Source organism: Lithobates pipiens, unplaced genomic scaffold, assembly GCF_037356315.1.
Source record: "Lithobates pipiens isolate NorthernLeopardFrog02 unplaced genomic scaffold, aLitPip1_a1.2 Scaffold_17, whole genome shotgun sequence".
Lineage (NCBI taxonomy): Eukaryota > Metazoa > Chordata > Amphibia > Anura > Ranidae > Lithobates > Lithobates pipiens.
The window spans coordinates 5584791-5605269 of NW_027507755.1; the positions used below are offsets into that span (position 1 = coordinate 5584791).

At 47.1% G+C, this 20479-nt stretch overlaps 1 protein-coding gene across 6 annotated transcripts in view; it reads right to left on the minus strand.

Moving 5' to 3' along the window:
* The window catches only part of CUNH11orf97 (chromosome unknown C11orf97 homolog), a 148706-nt gene that overhangs the window by 98833 nt on the left and 29394 nt on the right, over positions 1 to 20479 (minus strand). For 4 of the 6 annotated variants that reach the window (XM_077484963.1, XM_077484959.1, XM_077484960.1 and 1 more), the window contains exon 4: positions 1586 to 1708. In XM_077484963.1, coding sequence (XP_077341089.1) covers positions 1586 to 1708 — 123 coding nt within the window. Of the gene's footprint in view, positions 1 to 1585; positions 1709 to 10214; positions 12712 to 20479 lie in introns of those variants that run through there. The other 2 variants (XM_077484957.1, XM_077484958.1) reach the window with 1 other exon arrangement.

Consider the following 20479-nt stretch of genomic DNA (forward strand, 5'->3'; position numbering starts at 1 on the left):
AAAAATAAATAAATTTTTTTTGTCATTATTCAATCGCTTGAGGCAAAAAAATAAAATATTCAATGGGCTCAACATGCCACTTATCAATTTCCTTAGGGGGTCTACTTTCCAAAATGGGGTCATTTGGGGGGGTTTTGTACTGCCCTGCCATTTTAGCACCTCAAGAAATGAGATAGGCAGTCGTAAACTAAAAGCTGCGTAAATTCCAGAAAACGTACCTTAGTTTGTAGATGTGACAACTTTTGCGCAAACCAATAAATATACAGTTATTGACTTTTTTTTTTACCAAGGACATGTGGCTGAATACATTTTGGCCTAAATGTATGACTAAAATTGAGTTTATTGGATTTTTCTAATAACAAAAAGTAGAAAATATCATTTTTTTTCAAAATTTGCGGTCTTTTTACGTTTATATCACAAAAAATAAAAATCGCAGAGGCAATCAAATACCATCAAAAGAAAGCTCTATTTGTGGGAAGAAAAGGACGCAAATTTTGTTTGGGTACAACATTGCATGACCGCGCAATTACCAGTTAAAGCAGCGCAGTGCCAAATTGTAAAAAGACCTCTGGTCATTGACCAGCAAAATGGTCTGGTCTGAAAGTGGTTAAGCAAGTGGTACAGATCGAACAATCCGTGTTGTGGATATAAAAAGAACAAGCTAAATGGAAGGATCAACGTTATGTCAAACAGGTGTCTAATAAACACAATAGAACAAAGAGTAAAGATGTGACGTCATTTCTGGAGCATAACCTGGACCAGTGCGAAGAATATCGAATCACAACAGTGGATATCAAGTCACATCGTGCATGTGGACAGATTAGACCGAGATGGTCTACTGAGGAAAAAAAGGCATTGTGAAAAGAGAAGACAGAAAAAGTAAAAAAGAGAAAAAAAAAAAGAAGCAAGAAAGAAAGTGTAAGGTTCGTACTAGAGGAGAGAGGGAGAGAAGGTAAGGGAGGGGGCCTGGCGTGGGGAACCTCTGGCGACACAGAGGCAGTGGTTAAAGGGGACGAAAAAGGGCAACTATCACGAAGGGAGATGAAGGTGGCGATCCAAGGCTTCCAGATCAAGTATGGGGTTCTTTAAAAAAAACAAAAACATTCTACTCACCTAGATGGATGCTGCATCAGTCCAATGCTACAGTTGTCCTCCGCTGCTTCTAAAACTGAGAACTGAGCAATCAAAGACCACTGATCACTCAGTTCTTTCAGTCTTCAGTCAGCATAGAGCTGGTGACTATCAGTCACCGGCTCTCTGCTGTGCCCCTCCAGCGCCCACTTGAGCACTGGGTTGTGGAGGGGGTGGGAGCAGCAGTGGCTCATTGAGAGGCCGAGCCAGCTGCCTGTCTTGGCTTTTGGGTGGATCCCAAATGTAAAGTTGTGATCTTTGCAGAGCCTCAACAGGCTGAGGGAAAATGGGTCACAGGAGTACAGAAAAATATGCATACCTGTGATCCATAGGAGAAGTAGGGCCAATAATGCTTTGGCCCTACTTCTCCTTTAAATTTTTCCACAAAAGTGTAGTTACCCTTTAAGCATTAATGGTATACTTTCAAGTCTAGCAGAGAAAGAGTTACACTTACCTTTGATTCCCCGGTGTCTGGAGTAATTGTCGGGTTGCGTCAGGAAGCTGTTCCGAGGCAGAACGGCCGGATTAAAGGATCTCATATTCTTCTCACTTTGCAAAATTCTGTCCAGCTGCATTACTAGAGAGAAAAATAAATGTGAAGTAATGTTATCGGTGTGAAATTCCTATTGTTTTCTTCTCCGGATAGCATTGCAATTTGATTTGGGAGGGAATAGATTAAAGAAATAGCTCATCTTTGGTGTAGCGAGAATTAAAAGTGCAGACCACTGCAGAATGGATGGTTATCTGCCTTCTGCTACAGGTTTTCCAGTCTGGTCTTTCTCACTGTGAAGAAAGGTGAGATGATTCTCAGTTAATATTAGATTTACAATTAGATAAGGCTCTCTCTTCCTTCTTGCCCTCAGGTTACCTTTTGCTCTTGGGGACAAGGGGATGGCTTCAGGGATTCAGGGCCTGCATTACCAATTCAGCCTCATATCAAAGTCCCTGATATAAGAGATGCCTACGATGCTGTGCAAAGGCTTCAGGCAACTCACAAACCTACAAAGTCAAATCAATATTTGGGGTATCCACGTTGCTAAGAAGCTCCCTTCTGTCACAGACTACCACAAAACCAGAGCTTTTATTTTCAGAAAATAGGTGCAGGCACTCTCCCCTTCTGAGTGTATTGGTATCCCCATAGGGGCTGCTGCATATTGTGGTACACCTGTCGCCGTGCCCACCCAGCCCGGCATTCACTTCCTATTCACCTTAGAGACAAGGAACATTCTGTATGTTTGTTTTGTATTTTTATTGAGGGATTTTGAACATGGATAGGGTAAGGGAAATTATGAGATGTTTAGAATCAATAATGGAATCAATGGGATGATCAGTTGGAACCTCTATTTACACTTCTAGAGCTCCAGTCTCCTCCAGCACAACACTTATTTGTAGACTATCTCTCTCTCCTGTACAATACTTGGTTCCAGGTACAGCTAGCACATGGTAGGCGCAACTCAGACTCTGTCAGGCCTTAGCAACTGCCATTTGCAGGCAGAGACCGCGGGTCCCTTTAGTGTAGCAACAAATAGTGGAAGAAAAGTCTTTTAGTGCTAGCTGTCCTCTGGTGGACTACTGCTCCCTGTCAGTCCTTTTCAGGCCTTGACAGCTCTCCTGACTGCAGCTGCCTAACTTCACTGCCCATGACATCACAGTCTCTCCTGCTGGCTCTACATCCATCTCAGACTGCATACTCCCAGTCTGTTCAGGCATGCCTCCCCAAGCTTTCCCAACTGTGCCTGTCACTCACAAGCCCTCTTGGCAGCACTCCGATGGGACCCTCCTGGAGACTTGTTCGGCAACACTAGTTCCTGTTGTCCTTCTCAGCCCCTCTTTGTGCCTCCTGTCCAGATCCTCCTTTGTTATTAAGGAAAGCTCCGACTTAAACCCTAACCCATCAGGCCCAAGCCCGCCCCCCTCCCCCAGACTGGGAGTGCCTCAAAGGCCCCAACAACCTAGTGCTTCATCTCCAGCTTCTTCCACCCAACAACTCCAACTGGGCTGACCCTGGGTATATCAAGGAGGCCTGTCCCCTGCCAATCCTAGCTGGGGATTGGTCAGGGCTTCCTCAGACACCTTCTATACAGCTCCACCTCTCTTCCCCTCCTCCCTTCTAGAATTCTCTAGAAGCCATATGGAGGTAACCAAAAAGATGATGCTATCTGTGAGTCACCAGCCTACACTGAGCCACTCCTAGTCCACACAGAACAAACAGGCCTAGCTTACAACTGGGCCTGATTAAAGTTACCTGCACTCACAAAAATCCTACTTCTAACATCTACCTAAAGTAGAGGGAGCTACACTAGTCACCCCTTTTCTCCACCCTCTAACCACCTCTGAGCACTGTTGCTTAGTTCCACCCCATACCCATCTCCCATTATCACCCTTTTTGGAAAACACACAACCAAGTATCATTTTGTGGTGTTATGTAATATGTATGGAATGTGTTAATGATAACAAGGAAGACAGTAAATTAGTAGATTCCCTACAGCCAGCAGCAATAGACCCTCCCACAAATAATATACCCCCCAGCAACAATAGATATCCCCAATCAAACAATAGACCCCCCCTCCCAAGAACAATACCTCCCTTCCGCAACAATAGACCCACCCCAGCAACAATAGATCCCCCAGCAGCCAGCATCAATAGATTCCTCCCCAATAGTACATCCATCCCAGCAACAATAGTCCCCTTGCAACAATAGATCCCCCGCAGAGAGAATAGATACCTCGCCAGCCAAAAACAATAGCCCTTTCAGCACACTCTAGCAACCCTGCTATTTCATACATTCAGTGCCAGAGGTCTGCACAAAACAATACATTTTTTTCAGAAAAACAGAAAAGGGTTAGTATCTGTGTTGGGTTATTATTTCTGTTGAATATCCTTGCCCAGTGATGACCCCCATCCTCATTTTTACATCTTTCTGTCATGGACAATGAGTATTTACATTTTTCAGGCCCATCCAACCTAAAAAAAAAAGCTTTTTGAAGAAATTGGGTTTTTGTGCATTTAAGTAAAATCATGTAATTCCCTCACACTTTTTTTTTTTTTTTTTTATCAATGTTTGATTCATTATTAATTTGTTTAATTGAAAAGAAAATAGCTCTGATTGCATTGATGTTGACAGCTAAACAACCCGCATGTCAAAGATGTTCCCAATCAGACTTTCAAACTTTCTATTCTTACTTAAAGTGGATGGAAATCCTCACATATACCCAGTGAAGTGAAGAGCCTCAGCTGATACAGAGATGAAACAAATCCTCCTACATATGTTTTACATACCGGCGTATAACGTGCACATTTTCCCCTTAAAATCAGGGGGAAAATATTGGGTGTGTGTTATATGCCGATCCCTGCTGTCTCTGAGGGAAGAGGAGCAAGTGCATATGAATTACATAGAGCCGCCATCACCTGTATACCCAGCGCTCCGTCACGCACAGCCATGCCTCCTGGCCCCGCATTGGGCCAGTGTTCTGTCTATCATATGAGCAGGGCCAGGAAGCGTGGCTGTGAGTGACGGCGCGCTGGGTACACAGGAGATCGCGGCTCTGTGTAATTCAGTGGCGCTCGCTCCTCCTCTTCCCTAGGAGACAGCAGGGATAATCCAACAGTGGCGAGGCTGCAATGATGGGAAATGTGAGGCTGCAGATGGGCACTAAACAGGCCGCATTGTTGGGCAATTTAATGGCTGCAGATGGGCACTGAGCAGGGTGCATTGATGGGCAATTTAGAGGCTGCAGATGGCCACTGAACAGGGTGCATTGATGAGCTGTGAACCTAATTTTGCTTCAAAGTTCTTTATTTAAAATGTACGTTTTATTCCTTAAACTTCCCTCCTAAAATTGGAGTGCATGTTATATGCCGATAAATACGGTATATATCTTCTATTTTTAGCTTTTTATACTGTTAAGAAAGTGCACACCCTGTTAGAATTTTCTCTTCCTGATTCATCTGTGGGTGTGGATTTTGCTTTACACTGTGAGACATCTGATTGGAAGAAAGGCACACACCCCCCTCTCCACTGTGCTGTGAATAGACCAGCTCTTTGCTAATCTATTTATAGCACCCACCCTGACACAAATTTCAGGCTGGTTTTATCTCAGTTGTTGGGGAACTTGTCACAAGTTATCATGCTGATAACAGAAGAACGGAGCAGGAGAAAGCCACAGGAGTCAGGATTTTGAAGAGAGATAAGAAAACATGGCAGATATATGTGCCCAGCTCAAATTTCATAAATTGGGTTTACATCCACTTTAGGAGACTTGCTCAAGGGAGCAGCTGTGCGGCTATGTTGTAAACAAGTAGAAGTGCAAAGTGTTTTGTGACACGCAGTGTAATAATCATGCAATTCATGTGCATCTATGAATCTTCCATGAGTTAAGGTAAAACTGGAATGAGTATTTGCTTACAGGGGTTTAATTACAAGCCGTAGGGCCCATGGAAAAAATTTGAGGGGCAAATATTAAAACTTCGTTCACACAAAGCAATAAATCTGTGCCCCATGCAGGGCTGCGTTTTGCTGTCATGGGGATGAACAAGTGTTACTGGCAGCCCCATTCATGTTTATTTGGGACACGGCGGCTGCACGGACACAGCCACTGTTTCCCAATATTACCATACGGATGCAGCTATAGCTGCATAGCCTCAAATGCACCCCAGGAGGGCATGTTATATTGGGACGTATTGTAGGCACTAGGTCCCAATATACATGAATGGGACTGCTGGCATGGAAATGTATGCAACACATGGCACGGATGTAATCGCCCTGTGTGAACGAGGCCTAAAACCCCACTCCAGAAAGAAAGAAAAAATCTTCCCTTGCAGTGCCCCCCACCCCACTGCACATGTTTGTTTGTATAGGGGTAAGCTGGCCATACACAAAGATTTTTTTTGTTCAGAAGGCTAAACGCTAAACAGGGTGGCTGGACAAATCTCCAGCTTCAGCTATTGTATATTAACAGCTGGCCCTAGCAGCTGTCAAAATACCCAAACAATGGCTGCATCCTATCGGATTCAGCTGCTGTTTGGCCTACAATTTTTAACCTAGCTCTTTCGACTGCTTTCTTTTCAATCAGAGAGGGTCAGGACGGTGACAGGGTCATTCATTGATCAAATTCCTATAGAGTATAGCCAGCTTAAAGGGTTAGTTCACCTTTAAATGAAAACTGTAAAAGGTGAGCTAACATTGGCCACCCTCCCTACTCCTGCAGCCCCTGCTGTGCCAAGTTTCCAGTACCCGCACAGCCATTCTAGTATCCAGGGATTTTTTAGATTACTGCTCTTTTCCCTCTTGTCCATTAGTCCTTCCAGGAAAGACCACATGGATTCTGACTGGTCAGCACTGTCAATGTGACGCCATCAGGTCAATGGAAGAAGCACTACAGGAGAAGAGGGAGATGAGCAATGTTAATTTACCTATACAGTTTTTTTTGTAAAGGTGAACACACACATTAAAGTGGTTATAAAGCCTAAACACTTTTTACCTTAATGCATTTCTTGCATTAAGATAAAAAATGTTTAGGCAGTAGTATCCCCCCTAACCAACCATCCATTGCACGGAGCAAGCAGGTATAAACCTGTTTATTGTTTAAAAAAAAACAACTTTAACCTTACTCCTTTCTCTGCCAGGCTTCCTCCACGCTGTGCTAATGGACCACCAATGCCTCTTCTCTAAGCCCTTGTACACACGGTCGGAGATTCCGTCGGAATGTGTCTGATCGGAGCGTTTTGTCGGATATTCCGACTGTGTGTGGTCTGCATTGGACCAACTTTTCCAACTTGCCGGAAATATTTTCCGACAAAATACTCTGATCGGACATACTCCGATGATGTGTAGCCTACTCCGACGGACAAGGTGCCACGCATGCTCACAATCCAATTCGGACACGGAAGCGCTCGTTCAGGTAAAACTACTGCTCGTAAGCGATATAGCACATTCGTCACGCTGCAATGTTAAAAATTCTTTCCTGAAGCGCATTCTCTTGTTCTTTACAATGCTGCAAGAAGGAACTTCTTTTGATGCTCATAGTCACACACACTTCTCCCGAACGTATTTCCTGACTCTTTTTTACACATTTCAGCAATACAATTTTTGAAATCGTCACATCTACACAATTTTATTTTTTGTTTATTCTTTTTTGGGTGAATTTTTTTTTTTTTCTCATAAACATCTCCTTTTTTGTCAGTTTGCTCATCTTTCCATTTTTTGGGGTGTGTTTTGTGTGTAAACTTACCACAACAACATTATTATATTTTTTATATTTTATTTTTTGATCTACAGGAGGTTGTTTAGTGTTGGTACCCCTTGTTATTTTTTTCACTTTGTATTTTTGAAATGTACCTGCCTGCTCACAAAATAAACTGTCCTTTTTGAAGTAAAACACATACGCAAGGATTTCTTCAAACAAAAAAGACCTTTATTTAGGTGTCAGTAACAAATAAAGAGAGAGGCAGCAATGGACAAACTGGGGAGATTAGCGAAGCCTTTGGCCCCCAGGGCAGACATCAACTATTTAAACGCAAAACTTGGTGGCCTGAGGAGTACATATCTGAGGGAGAGAAGTCTGGTCCTGAAGTCCAAGCAACCCGGAACAGCAGCAGATGACATCTATGTTCCCAGGCTGTGGTACTACAACAGGCTGCATCTTCTGTCAGACCAGACTGAACCCAGGTCATCACTCTCTGGTCTCCCTTCCACGCTTCCTTCTAGGCTGTGGCTGTGGTGCTGGAGGTGTGGCAGAAGGAGGAGGAGGAGGAGGAGGAGGGGCATGGGCCAAATCACACAAGTGTGTTGTTGGTGTCATTTGGCCCAACAGACCCTTGTTGAGGGTGTGTATAATTACCTCCTCACACAAGAGCTGTTGCCCCTCCTCCATTTTCTCAAGCTTGCATGCAGCCAAGGCGGCAAAGGCCTATTGATAGGTGGGTTTGGCTTGGAGGGCCACTGATGCCTGTCCAATCAGCCTCAGGGCCGACTCCTCCACATTCCCCCCCTTTCTCGCCCTTTTGCGTGGAAGGCGGAGGGGAAGGACCTGGCATTCTGTGAGGCTCCTTTTCCCACCCACCGCCTGGCTGCCGCTTACCCCCGCCTCCTCCTGGCTGCCACTTTCCACAGCCACCTCCTGGCTGCTGCATTCCACACCCTCCTGTTCCTGGCTGAGGTCTTCCTGTGTATGAAAAAGGGACATAGTTTTAGTTTTTGGTTCATCAAACACACACAATTTTCACATCAAGACTGTTGTAAATTGTTAACCAATAGAAAAGACTATCATTCAGAGCCCAGCATTTTCTTGTCCCCAAGGTTTTGGCCACTACTGTCTATTGATATGTGGATCACTTTCTAAAATCACCAATTAGTGAGCAAAAATCAAGTTAACATCATTCATTTTTACTCCCAAAATATGTACAACAATACTATACCTGGCTCAAGCTGGGCTCCCCCAGTTCTTCCTGAGTGGAAGGCCCAGGTTGGGCGTCGGAAGACTCAGCGGGTGTGGAATGGAGCATAGGACGCATGTAAGGAAGAGTAGAGAGTGATTCTCTGGCCTCAGCCTGGTCTGACAAAAACTGCATCCTGTTATAATACCACAGCCTGGGGACATAAACGTCATCTGCTGAAGCACCAGATTGCATGGAGTCCAGCACCTTCTTCCTCTGCTTCAGATATGTACTCCTCAGGCCACCGATTTTCTTTCTTAAATAGTTTTGACATCTGCCTTGGGGACCACCAGCTTCACAAACTCAACCAGTTTGTCCATTGCTGCCTGCCTCTTAAGTTTGTTACTATACTGAGGGTGTGTCGCTTGCCACAGGCAGGGCAGCTCTCTGTATTCATCGATGAACAGAGGGAGGAAGCTATGATCATTGAACCCGTCCATAATGTCTGCAAGACACAACACAAGACAAACCCTAATGTCAGGCTAAACTCCACTAATGTAGGCCTCAATCTAGAAACAGTATAGCCTAGTGATGTACCAAGTTCAAAATTGTACCTTCATTTCCCCTTTCTTCGCCTCAGCTTCTCCCTCTGTTCACAGATCGTACGGACGACACACGCGTGTTGCGTTTTACATACAGTGCGCATGCGTGAAACTCCACCCGCCCCTGGCGTTCTTTCTAGACTATTCCCCGCCCCTTCGCTTTCGGCACAGTGGGGAGAGCACATGGCGGAGAGAACGCAGGTGCGCAATCAGAGTTCCACTAATGAGGAGGAGGGCAAGGAAAGCCCGGAGCCTGAAACGTCCCGATCCAGGAAGAGAAGATTTAAGGCCTCAAATATGTCTTTTGGAGAGATGTTGGAGATGGTGGACATATTAAACAGGACCGACAATGATGAGAAGTATGGACCTTACCCAAACTCAAATATCAGAAAGGCCAAGATTATGACTAAAGTTGTGAAGAGTCTTCAGAAGAATTTTAGGGTACGCCGATCCAAGGATCAACTGAGAAAACGCTGTGTCAGGAAAGGTTCCCTCCGCTGGTAATATCAATCATTTGGCATGCAGTACTGCGATCCACCAGCAGGTGTCTCCTGCTGGAATTATGTCATCTTTGGTCCGCAGTACTGGTGTCCACCAGCGGAGGGATCCTGGCAGTATGGAGCAGGTATTGCCCTCTGCAGTCAGGCGTCACATGACTGACAGCAGCCATTATAAATACCCGGCAAGTTCATATACACTTCGCCTTGGTATTGTCCTTGAGCCCTGACCTGCAGCCTGTTTGATACCTGATACCTGATACCTGATACCTGATACCTGATACCTGTTACCTGTTACCTGATTCCTGATCCCTGTTTCCTGCCTCTTGTTCTTGTTCCCTCTCTCCTTGTCCCCCTATTCTGCTTACCTCCTATTTATGACCCCGGCCTGGCTTGACTACGATTCTGGTTCTCCCTTTTGTTACATTATACTGGTTTACTTGCTTATCTGCACGGTTTGGTTGTTAGTTTGTTCACTTAGTTTGTATTGGTGGTGTGTTCACATTTATATGCATTTGCTTAATAAATTTACCTTCACTTATTTGTGTCTGGTTCACTTGTCGCAGTCACACAGTTCTGGTCACATCTGGTTCATGACACGCTGGTCAGACCTGAAACTGAGGGAGCATGAGCAGTACATAAGGATCAAGCGTGTTCTTGAAAAAAGTAAGTAGTTGTCGTGTGTTCATATGATTATTCTTGCTTGCATACATGCTCCATGTGCTTTGATTTCATGTTGTGCATTTTAAAATAGCCACTTTCAAGTTCACGGTTTCATTCGTTCGTAAGAAACATCGTTCTGCAGGTAAGTATTCCAGCTTAACAAAGTGTCCACAATAATGTTCTCACCTTGGAACTCGGCCAAAAAACACAATTGTACAACACTTCCAAGCAATGTTTCATATTCCTTTTTCTGCCCTCTGTGTGTGCTAATTATTCTTTTTTTACATTCTCATAGGGGAGAGAAGACTCGGCAAGTATGATGACACCAGGGACCCCACCCCTCCCAAAGAAGCCAAAATTCTAAAACCAGAAGCAGAGGAGCAGGAGGAGGAAGGAGAGATCGTGGAAGTTGGACAAATTGTCACCACAACAGGTGAGTGTCGGAGAACACAGCTTCCGGTAAGCTCATCAATGTATGTCATCATATTTATAATACATGGTGTGTTTTTTTGCTTTGTTTTGTAGGTGATGTGGAAGAAGAATCCCATTTTACCAGTGAAAGTGCCCAGATCCTGATTGGGGAGATAATGGGGTGCAATCGGGATTTAGAAAATATACAGCAAAACATCAATGATGTTAAAAATAAAATGAAGAACATCATTGATGTTTTGGGGAGAGTGTGTAACAGCCCAAACTAGCTAGGGTTTTATTTTTTGGCTTTTAATCCACAACTTTTGTATTTTTTGAAAATACAAATTTCGAAGATGCACAGAGTGTGTCAACATGCGCTATCTCCCATCATGGGGATCAATGGACGTGTTTTGTGGAAAGTGGCTGAGATGAAGGGGTTGCAGCCCCAAAACATGTACATTGATCCCCCATGATGGGAGATAGCACATGTTGACACACTGTGTGCATCTTCCACATTTGGATTTTCCAGGGGTGACACCCCATGTGATGAAGGCAATATCAGCCCAGTTTGTACATACTCATGTCTGATATTGTCTTCACTTTTCAAAGTTGAACTTTGTAAGTTCCTGAGTTCTGTATGTTACGCTTTAATACATGCCCATTTACACAAAAACACCAAGGAAACAAAAATTACCTGAAATAATGTTTTTGATACACCCAATTTGTTGGTTTGTTGTAAAACCCTTTTCTAAATGCACATGTGAGTGTGCTTTCATTAAAAATTCAAATTATGAACAATGTGTGGCTTCCTTTTTCATTGCGCAAATGATGTATTTGGAGTAAAATTGTTGTTTTCGGTGAGAATGGGTGTTATTTACTAAAGGTAACTCCACTTTGCACTCCAAGTGCAGTTTCAGGTGCACTTTTACAGTGCACTTGTAGTGCATAGTGGATGTGCCTTTAGTAAATAACACCCACAGTGATGTGTTAATTTTCACAATCATGCCATTTTCCTGCCATGGTGCTGAAAATGAGCACGATTTTGGTCAGTAATGCACTACATACATTAGTTACCAAAAACAAGGTGTGTGTGTAGCAGACCCACAACATAATAAGCTTATCTGAAGAAGAGACTGTCCCCTCATCTCGCTCAGAACTTGGGTTTGCACTATTGATGAAAAAGACACAACAAGAAAAAAGATAAATTTACATAGGAGACACCTAAAAGCAAGCCAAGCAGTAAATGAAGGAGTTTCAAAGAAAAATGTCTTCTTAAAATGCCGTTTAGACATTGTCTTTGCTCCCCTACCCACAAAGTATTCCATGTATTGGGTTCTAACCTCACGGGCACTTTGGGGGGGCAAGCCAGGATGAGCAGGTTCAAGGCCCATGAGGTTATCATTTTCCAGCAAGTCTGCTTCTTGTTGGACAACTGAGACCGCATAGTTTGCAGAATGTCTTTTTAGAAGATTGTGAAGAACACAGCAGGCCAGCACAATGTGATATACTTTGTATTCCGCCATGTGGATAGGTGTTAAAAAAAGGCGGAACTGGCTGGCCAGTATTCCAAAGGTGTTCACCACTCTTCGGGCTCTGGACAGGCGGAAATTTAAAATCCTCTGGTCCGGGGTGAGGGTCCTCATCGGGAAAGGCAGCATCAGATGGTTTGCCTGGGCAAACACCTCATCCGCGACGAAGACGAACGGGAGTCCCTCCTGATTTTCCTCTGGGGGTGGCAGGCCCAGACTGCCACTCTGGAGACACCAGTAGAACTCCGTCCGGGAGAACACTCCACCATCCGACATCCGTCCATTTTGCCCCATGTCCACATACAAAAACTCATAGGTTGCAGATACCACCGCCAACATCACGATACTATGAAACCCCTTGTAGTTAAAATAGTACGACCCCGAGTTGGGTGGTGGGACGATGTGGACGTGCTTCCCATCAATTGCTCCTCCACAATTGGGAAAGTCCCAACGACTGGCAAAGTGGGAGGCCACAGTCTGCCATTCCTGTGGCGTTGAAGGACACTGTGGAGTGAAACAAGACCAAAAATTAGTAATTTAAAAAATCAACATTGCAAGCAGATTAGACACAAACATTTTTGGCCAAGATTAGTATAACATTTTGGGAACTGAGTATTTAAAGGTTAAAGTATAAGGTCCCCTTATCAAGTCAGCACCCCCCCCCACCCCCCCCCATCTGATAGGCCCTTGCTAAAAAAGGAGGGGGGGATGTTTTGGACAGGTAATCCTCTCCACTTGATTGAGAGCTGAATAGCTAAATAATGTGTGATACTTTGGGAAGCCCCTCCTTACTTACACTATTGGCAGCCCACCAGACAGGTAATAAGTGTCATAATAACAAAAAGAAAACAAAATGGAAGCACATTTTGACATTCTGCTATTACATATCAAGATAATAGGGGGAATTTTTTTTTAAAATATAGCATTTGAAAGTATTGAGGCAGGCCCTTGCACTGCATGCTTTGGTGAATTCATCCATAAATGTGACCATCAAAAAGGTAGATATAGTGTGTATTGGGTTTGGTAAAGTCAGCAGATAGAGGATTGCTATCAGCTGAGCTAGCAGTTGGGGGGAGGGGGGTTCCTAATGAGTTTGGCACAACCAAAAAAAAAATGTGACTGCATGAATTGAAGCACACACATAACATTTGTAGACATTTTAGGGGGTGTTTAGAGGAAAGCAATACTATAGAGCTGACAAAAGACATTGGTAAGTGACTAGACTATAGTTTTATGGGCCAAGAAGAGCATGGTGGGGAAGTTAGTGAGCCAAATATGCATGAGGACAAAGGGGCCGAGTATATGAATTAGAGCATATTGCAATGATGGTAATTAGAGAATGAGGAAAGAAATGCAAGACATTAGCAATCATGAAATACATAGAATGTGATGTTAAAGGATAAAATTTACCTTCATATAGTCCTTCTGCAGGACCTGAATGATGGCAGAACAGGTCTCTGGAATAATGATCCCCAGAGCCTGGGGGGAGATGCCTGTAGAGAACTTGAGGTCCTGAAGGCTTCTCCCAGTCGCCAAGTAGTGCAACGTGGCGATGAGCCTCTGCTCCGGAGTGATGGCTTGCCGCATGCAGGTATCCTGCCTGGTGATATAAGGGGTCAGCAAAGCCAGCAGACGGTGAAAAACGGGGTCCGTCATCCGGAGATAATTCCTGAAATCATCAGGATTATTCTCCCGGATCTCACGGAGCAAAGGCATGTGCGAGAACTGGTCACGCTGGATTCTTGGTCCACAAACGCCTCCCCTCCCTGTTCATGGACCGGGCTTGTGTCAAAGTAAGAACCCCAACACGAAGCCCCTGCACAGCACAAACTCTACGACGAGTACGTAGACGAAACATGGTTTCAAAACGGTCGGCTGGTCAGAACGGACCACAGAAAGCACCGATAAACAGCAATGCCTGAAAGAACGAACTGAATAGCAGAAGCAAGCAGACAATAAGCAATGCAAATGAAAAGCGTACTATACCAAGATATAGTCCACAATGAGAAACAAATACTTACTAACTACACACACTGGATTATCAGATACGCAAAGACAAGCAGAAACTGAAGAGCAGTACCGAACTGAATCACAAATCTGAAAAGCGCGAATCATCTCTCACCAAACTTCTACTAACACGGGATACACACGAGATCAGCAGAAGGAGCCCAAAGGGTGCCGGACATGGTGCTGAACTTCCCTTTTCTAGTCCCGCCGTACACGGCTTACGTCACCGCGTTCTTGTCAACCCGAAATTTCGACAACTTGCTCGGACCCTGTGTATGCAACATCACTTCCGGGCCTCGTCCGGAATTAATCCGTCGAAATAACTCAGACAGATTTGGTCATCGGAATCTCCGATCGTGTGTACAAGGGCTAAAGCAAGACTTAACAAGCATTTAACCCTTGCAGTGCAGGGGTTCTACTTTTTTTTTTTTGTTTTCTTTTTAACAGTCCGGAAGCTCGGCTTTAAATCTTTAAAAAACGCTAACAGCTCCCTGAAAAATCCTATATACTCACTTATCCGGTGGCCTGTACCCAGTGGCGGAATTATCAGGGTCGCAACAGTCGCAAGTGCGACTGGGCCCTGTAATTCTCGGCCACTTCAGGGGGCCCACCGGCAGCCCGCCCGCCGCCCTCCACCCGAGGGGCCCACCTGACTGTCCGGCCGGGGGTGTGCATGTGCGGCGTAATGTCGGGTTCATGCCGTCCTTCGCCAGCGTGAGAGAAGTGCTCGGTTGGCTCCGCCCCCGCCTATCCAGAGCGTCTGTAAGGGAGGCGGGGCGGACACAAAAAAACCTTCAGCCAATGCAGTGAAGGCACTCTCTGAAGCAAGGCTTTCCCGGAGGAGCGGAGGCACGCTTCGTGGAGGAACTTTACGTCACTCTGCAGGATTCTGAGGAGGGGGAATCGAGGGGGAATCGATCATCATCATCGATTGATTGGCGGTAAGTCACCACCCCCCCTCCAGATTGTGCCAGCCCGCCACCCCCCTCCAGTGCCACCACCTGCCCTCCAGTGCCACCAGCCCACCATCGCCCCTCCAGTGCCACCACCACCCCTCCAGACTGTGCCACCCCCTGCCCTCCAGTGCCACCAGCCCACCACCCCCCCTCCAGTGCCACCACCCCCCCCCCTCCAGACTGTTCTACCACACCCCCCAGACTGTTCCACCCCATCCCCCCCCAGACTGTTCCACCCCACCCCACCCCCCCGACTGTCCCACCCCATCCCCCCCTCCAGACTGTTCCACCCCATCCCCCCCTCCAGACTGTTCCACCCCATCCCCTCCTCCAGACTGTTCCACCCCATCCCCCCCCGACTGTCCCACCCCATCCCCCCCTCCAGACTGTTCCACCCCATCCCCCCCTCCAGACTGTTCCACCCCATCCCCTCCTCCAGACTGTTCCACCCCATCCCCTCCTCCAGACTGTTCCACCCCATCCCCCTCCAGACTGTTCGCCACCACCGCCCCTCCAGACTGTGCCACCACCTCCCTCCAGTGCCACCACCCCACCTCCAGTGCCACCACCCCCCTCCAGTGCCACCACCACCCCTCCAGACTGTGCCACCACCTCCCTCCAGTGCCACCACCCCCCCTCCAGTGCCACCAGCCCACCACCCCCTCTCCAGTGCCACCACCCCCCTCCAGTGCCACCAGCCCACAACCTCCTCCAGTGCCACCACCACCCACCTACCCGCCGTCACCACCCCTCCAGACTGTTTCACCACCCCCCTCCAGACTGCCACCACCACCCCTCCAGTGCCGCTACCCCCACCTCCCTCCAGTGCCACCACCCCCCCTCCAGACTGTGCCACCCGCCCTCCAGTGCCATCACCACCCCTCCAGACTGTTTCACCACCCCCCTCCAGACTGCCACCACCACCCCTCCAGTGCCGCTACCCCCACCTCCCTCCAGTGCCACCACCCCCCCTCGAGTGCCACTAGCCCACCACCCCCTTCCAGTGCCACCACCATCCTCCCCTTCCAGTGCCACCACCCCTCCAGACTGTGTCACCACCCCTCCAGTGCCACCACCCGCCCTCCACCCCCCCTCCAGACTGTGCCACCACCACCCCCCCTCCAGACTGTGCCACCACCACCCCCCCTCCAGACTGTTCCACCACCACCCCTCCAGACTGTTCCACCACCCCCCCTCCAGACTGCCACCACCGCCCTCCAGTGCCACCCCTCCCTCCAATGCCACCATCCCCCTTCCAGTGCCACCACCCCCCCTCCAGTACCACCAGCCCACCACCCCCCCTCCAGACTGCCAACACCACCCCTCCAGACTGTGCCACCACCACCCCCCCTCTAGTGCCTCCACCACCCCTCCAGACTGCCACCACCACCCCTCTAGTGCCACCACCACCCCTCTAGTGCCACCACCACCCCTCCAGACTGTGCCACCACCCCTCCAGACCCCTCCAGACTGTGCCACCACCACCACCCTTCCAGACTGTGCCACCACCACCACCCTTCCAGACTGTGCCACCACCACCATCCCTCCAGACTGTGCCACCACCACCACCCCTCCAGACTGCCGCCACCCCTCCCTCCAATGCCACCATCCCCCCCTCCAGACTGTGCCACCACCACCACTCCTCCAGACTGTGCCACCACCACCACTCCTCCAGACTGTGCCACCACCACCCCCCCCAGACTGTTCCACCACCCCCCCTCCAGACTGTTCCACCACCGCCCTACAGTGCCACCCCTCCCTCCAATGCCACCATCCCCCCTCCAGTGCCACCACCCCCCTCCAGTACCACCAGGCCACCACCCCTCCAGACTGTGCCACCACCACCCACTCCAGTACCACCGCCACCCCCTCTCCAGTACCACCACCATGCCACCCACCTCCAGTACCACCGCCACCCACCTCCAGGACAACCATGCCTCTCCAGTACCATCGCCACCCTCCTCCAGTACCACCACCCACCCTCCGGTACCACCGCCACCCCTCTCCAGGACCGCCACCCCCCTTCAGTACCACCACCGCCACCCACCTCCAGTACCACCACCACCCACCTCCAGTACCACCGCCACCCCCTCTCCAGTACCACCACCATGCCACCCACCTCCAGTACCACCGCCACCCCTCTCCAGGACCATCATGCCTCTCCAGTACCATCACCACCCTCCTCCAGTACCACCACCCACCCTCCAGTACCACCGCCACCCACCTCCGGTACCACCGCCACCCCTCTCCAGGACCGCTACCACCTTCAGTACCACCACCGCCACCCACCTCCAGTACCACCGCCACCCCTCTCCAGGACCACCATCCCCCTCCAGTACCACTGCCACCCCTCTCCAGGACCACTATCCCCCTCCAGTACCACCACTGCCACCCCCCTCCAGTGCCACCATCAGCCCCCCTCCAGTACCACCACCACCACCCACCTCCAGTACCACTGCCACCCCTCTCCAGGACCACCACCGCCACCCACCTCCAGGACCACCATCCCCCACAGGTTTCACTCGGGACACAGGCTGCACAGAAATGTTTTACTTTGTTCTACAGTGGAAAAAAATATAGTATCAAAATCATGCTTTTCGGGGGGGGGGGGGCCCTTCCTGATTTCTTGCATCGGGGCCCTGAGGTTTCTAGTTACGCCTCTGCCTGTACCTCCTACCTTTTCTATGTTCCAGTACTGCAGCCCCATCAAAATCTTCAGTGTATGACTATTCTGTGAATGTCCGAGGCCTGTGTACACCTCCATGCGCTGTGACTCCATCAAGCGACCCCACTGTCAACACTGTCCTGCGATGTAGGGGTAGGATGATGGCGTTCTGTCATTAGGCACTCCTGACAGTGTTAAAGGAAGACTTTTGGCGGAGGCTGCAGTGCTGGAACAGAGGGGGCAGGGAGATGCACAGGCCACCAGGGAGATGATTATATTATTTCTTCTATTGTAGGGAGCTTGTAGGATTTTTGCAGGCTTCACAGGGTCACAACAGATCTTGGAGCAGGAGATTAGAGGAGTCGGGGTAAGGAGATCACAATTCATCATGGGCATAATCTCAGATCTTACACCATTGGCAACTGAGAACCAAAAATTCTAAAATCTAAAAAACTCTGCAATTAGATGTTAGATTAATGTTTTTAATTAGGCTAGAGTTTTTTTTCCCTAAACACAGTTTTTGCCAAAACTTTTTACTTCTTTCCCTGGTGTACAGAAAGTGAGCGTAAATCTCTCCAATGAGGACATGGCAAAAAAAAAGGTTCTCTTACTGACTTTATCAAACACATTCATGCTAGTGTGTGACTTTAAAAAAAAACTAGCGAACACATAGTTTTTCTTCTTTTGCTCCCTTTATTAGGAATATGCAAAACTGAATTATCCTTTCAGAATGATATAGTCTGCCAAGCCTAGATTGGGGGGAATATTGATGACATCTCAGAGAACATTCAGATTTTAAAGATGAAACAATGAGAAGAAAGTTGTTAGGTAGCTCTATGCATTCTTTAAATCATTATCTTCTCCCATCTCACAAACTTTCTTGTTCCACGTCTAATGCATTGCTGATAATGAATAGGATCTCCATACAGAGATTCTACACAATCCACCAATTGCTAGAGGGGACTTAGAGGAGGATTTGCTTCTTTTTTTTTTAAAATATAACTCCCATTCACATTTATTATCTCACTTTTACTAGCAGATTGGTAATAAGAGTAAGATAAATGGAATGAAAGGCTCTTCAGGAAAGATTTAAACTCTTTCTGCTTCCTCATGGGATAAAGAGTTTGCAGTTCAGTGATTTACAGTTCTCAGCTCATTAATTTTTACAAGAAAGTTGCGGTCTGGTGGCTTGGATATTAGAGGAGAAACTGCTGTAGATAATCATAGACCTGAGTAGGTATTCCTAGCAGCATATCCCATCAGAACCATTTTTTTTTTCAGCAAAGCTGTTTTTAACATTTGGTTCTGCTACGGAAGATAATGAACCGAGTGCCACAAATCGCTCAACGGCCCTTGTATCTCAAAGTGGAAAAAGTTTAACTCTGTCATGAAGAGGAACAGGTGACAAGTTCTTATGACATGGTGTATTCTGGCACACCCTACTGTAATCTACCATGTTACTAAAAGGGTACTGCAAGGACTCCCAACTGGTCACGGTGTACAACATGAGTGAAATATGTTGCCAGCACTCTGATAAGCTTGTTTCAAAGTGCAAAGCTCTTTATTCTTGTGTAATCATATAGAAAAGCAACATTTCAGTAGCCTGCAGGGACCATTTCTCAGGCATGTTATACACAAACAACAAACAGTTCAGACATATAAAGGAATCATCCAACAATAGAGAAGAGGTCCTCCCAGTGCCCCGACTCCATTTTCCCAGAAATATGGTAAAATACTACAAACATGTTGGCAGGTGCATTTAGCTTGCCTGCCACTAGATGGCTTTGTTCCGATTATTGCACGGTAAAGGGAAAGTTGTGATAAAGTGGATGCAAACCCTCACATATTCCTAGTGAAGTGAACAGCCTCAGATTATACACAGAGATTAAACAAATCTCCCTACATAAGTTTTACATGTACTATATATCTGCTGTCTTCAGCTTTCTACATTCTTTAGAAATGCAGACCGTGTTAGACTGTTCTCTTCCTGTTCAGCACTGGGAGTGAAGTCTTGGGACACACTGTGACAGCTGATTGGAGGAAAGGCACCACTCCACTTAGGCAAAGGAAGGAAGGAATGTGCTGCGAATAGACAAGCTCTTTGCTAATCTATAGCACCCACCCTGACACAAATTTCAGGCTGGTTTTATCTCAGTTGTCTGAGAACTTGTCAGAAGTGATCATGCTGATAACAGAAGAAAGGAGCAACAGAAAGACACCAGACTTAGTACTTTGGACTAATAGACCCTCCTTTCATGGTGTTATGTGTGTGTGTTTAGAGCCTATATAAATGCCTGTGTGGAAGGGGCCTAGTAGATGGGGCATGGGAGCCAGACACCCCCAGAGCTGCTAAGATGTAATTGTAAAGAAATGTCCCACACTCCGCTTGAATGCTTTCATCATATACTGCTTCCCCCAGTCTGGACCTTCACATATCAGATATTACAGCCCATATATTGCAACTAAGAACCAGACGAGACTAGCTCAGTTACACAGCTTGAACCTGGAACTGTTTATTGAAACACATGTAACAGATATCCACTCAGGGACAATGCCCCCTCCCTTGGATTCAGGGCGGGTTAAACTGTCCAATCAGCAATAATGAAACACACAGGTATTCAAACAATAGAACAATGGAATACAG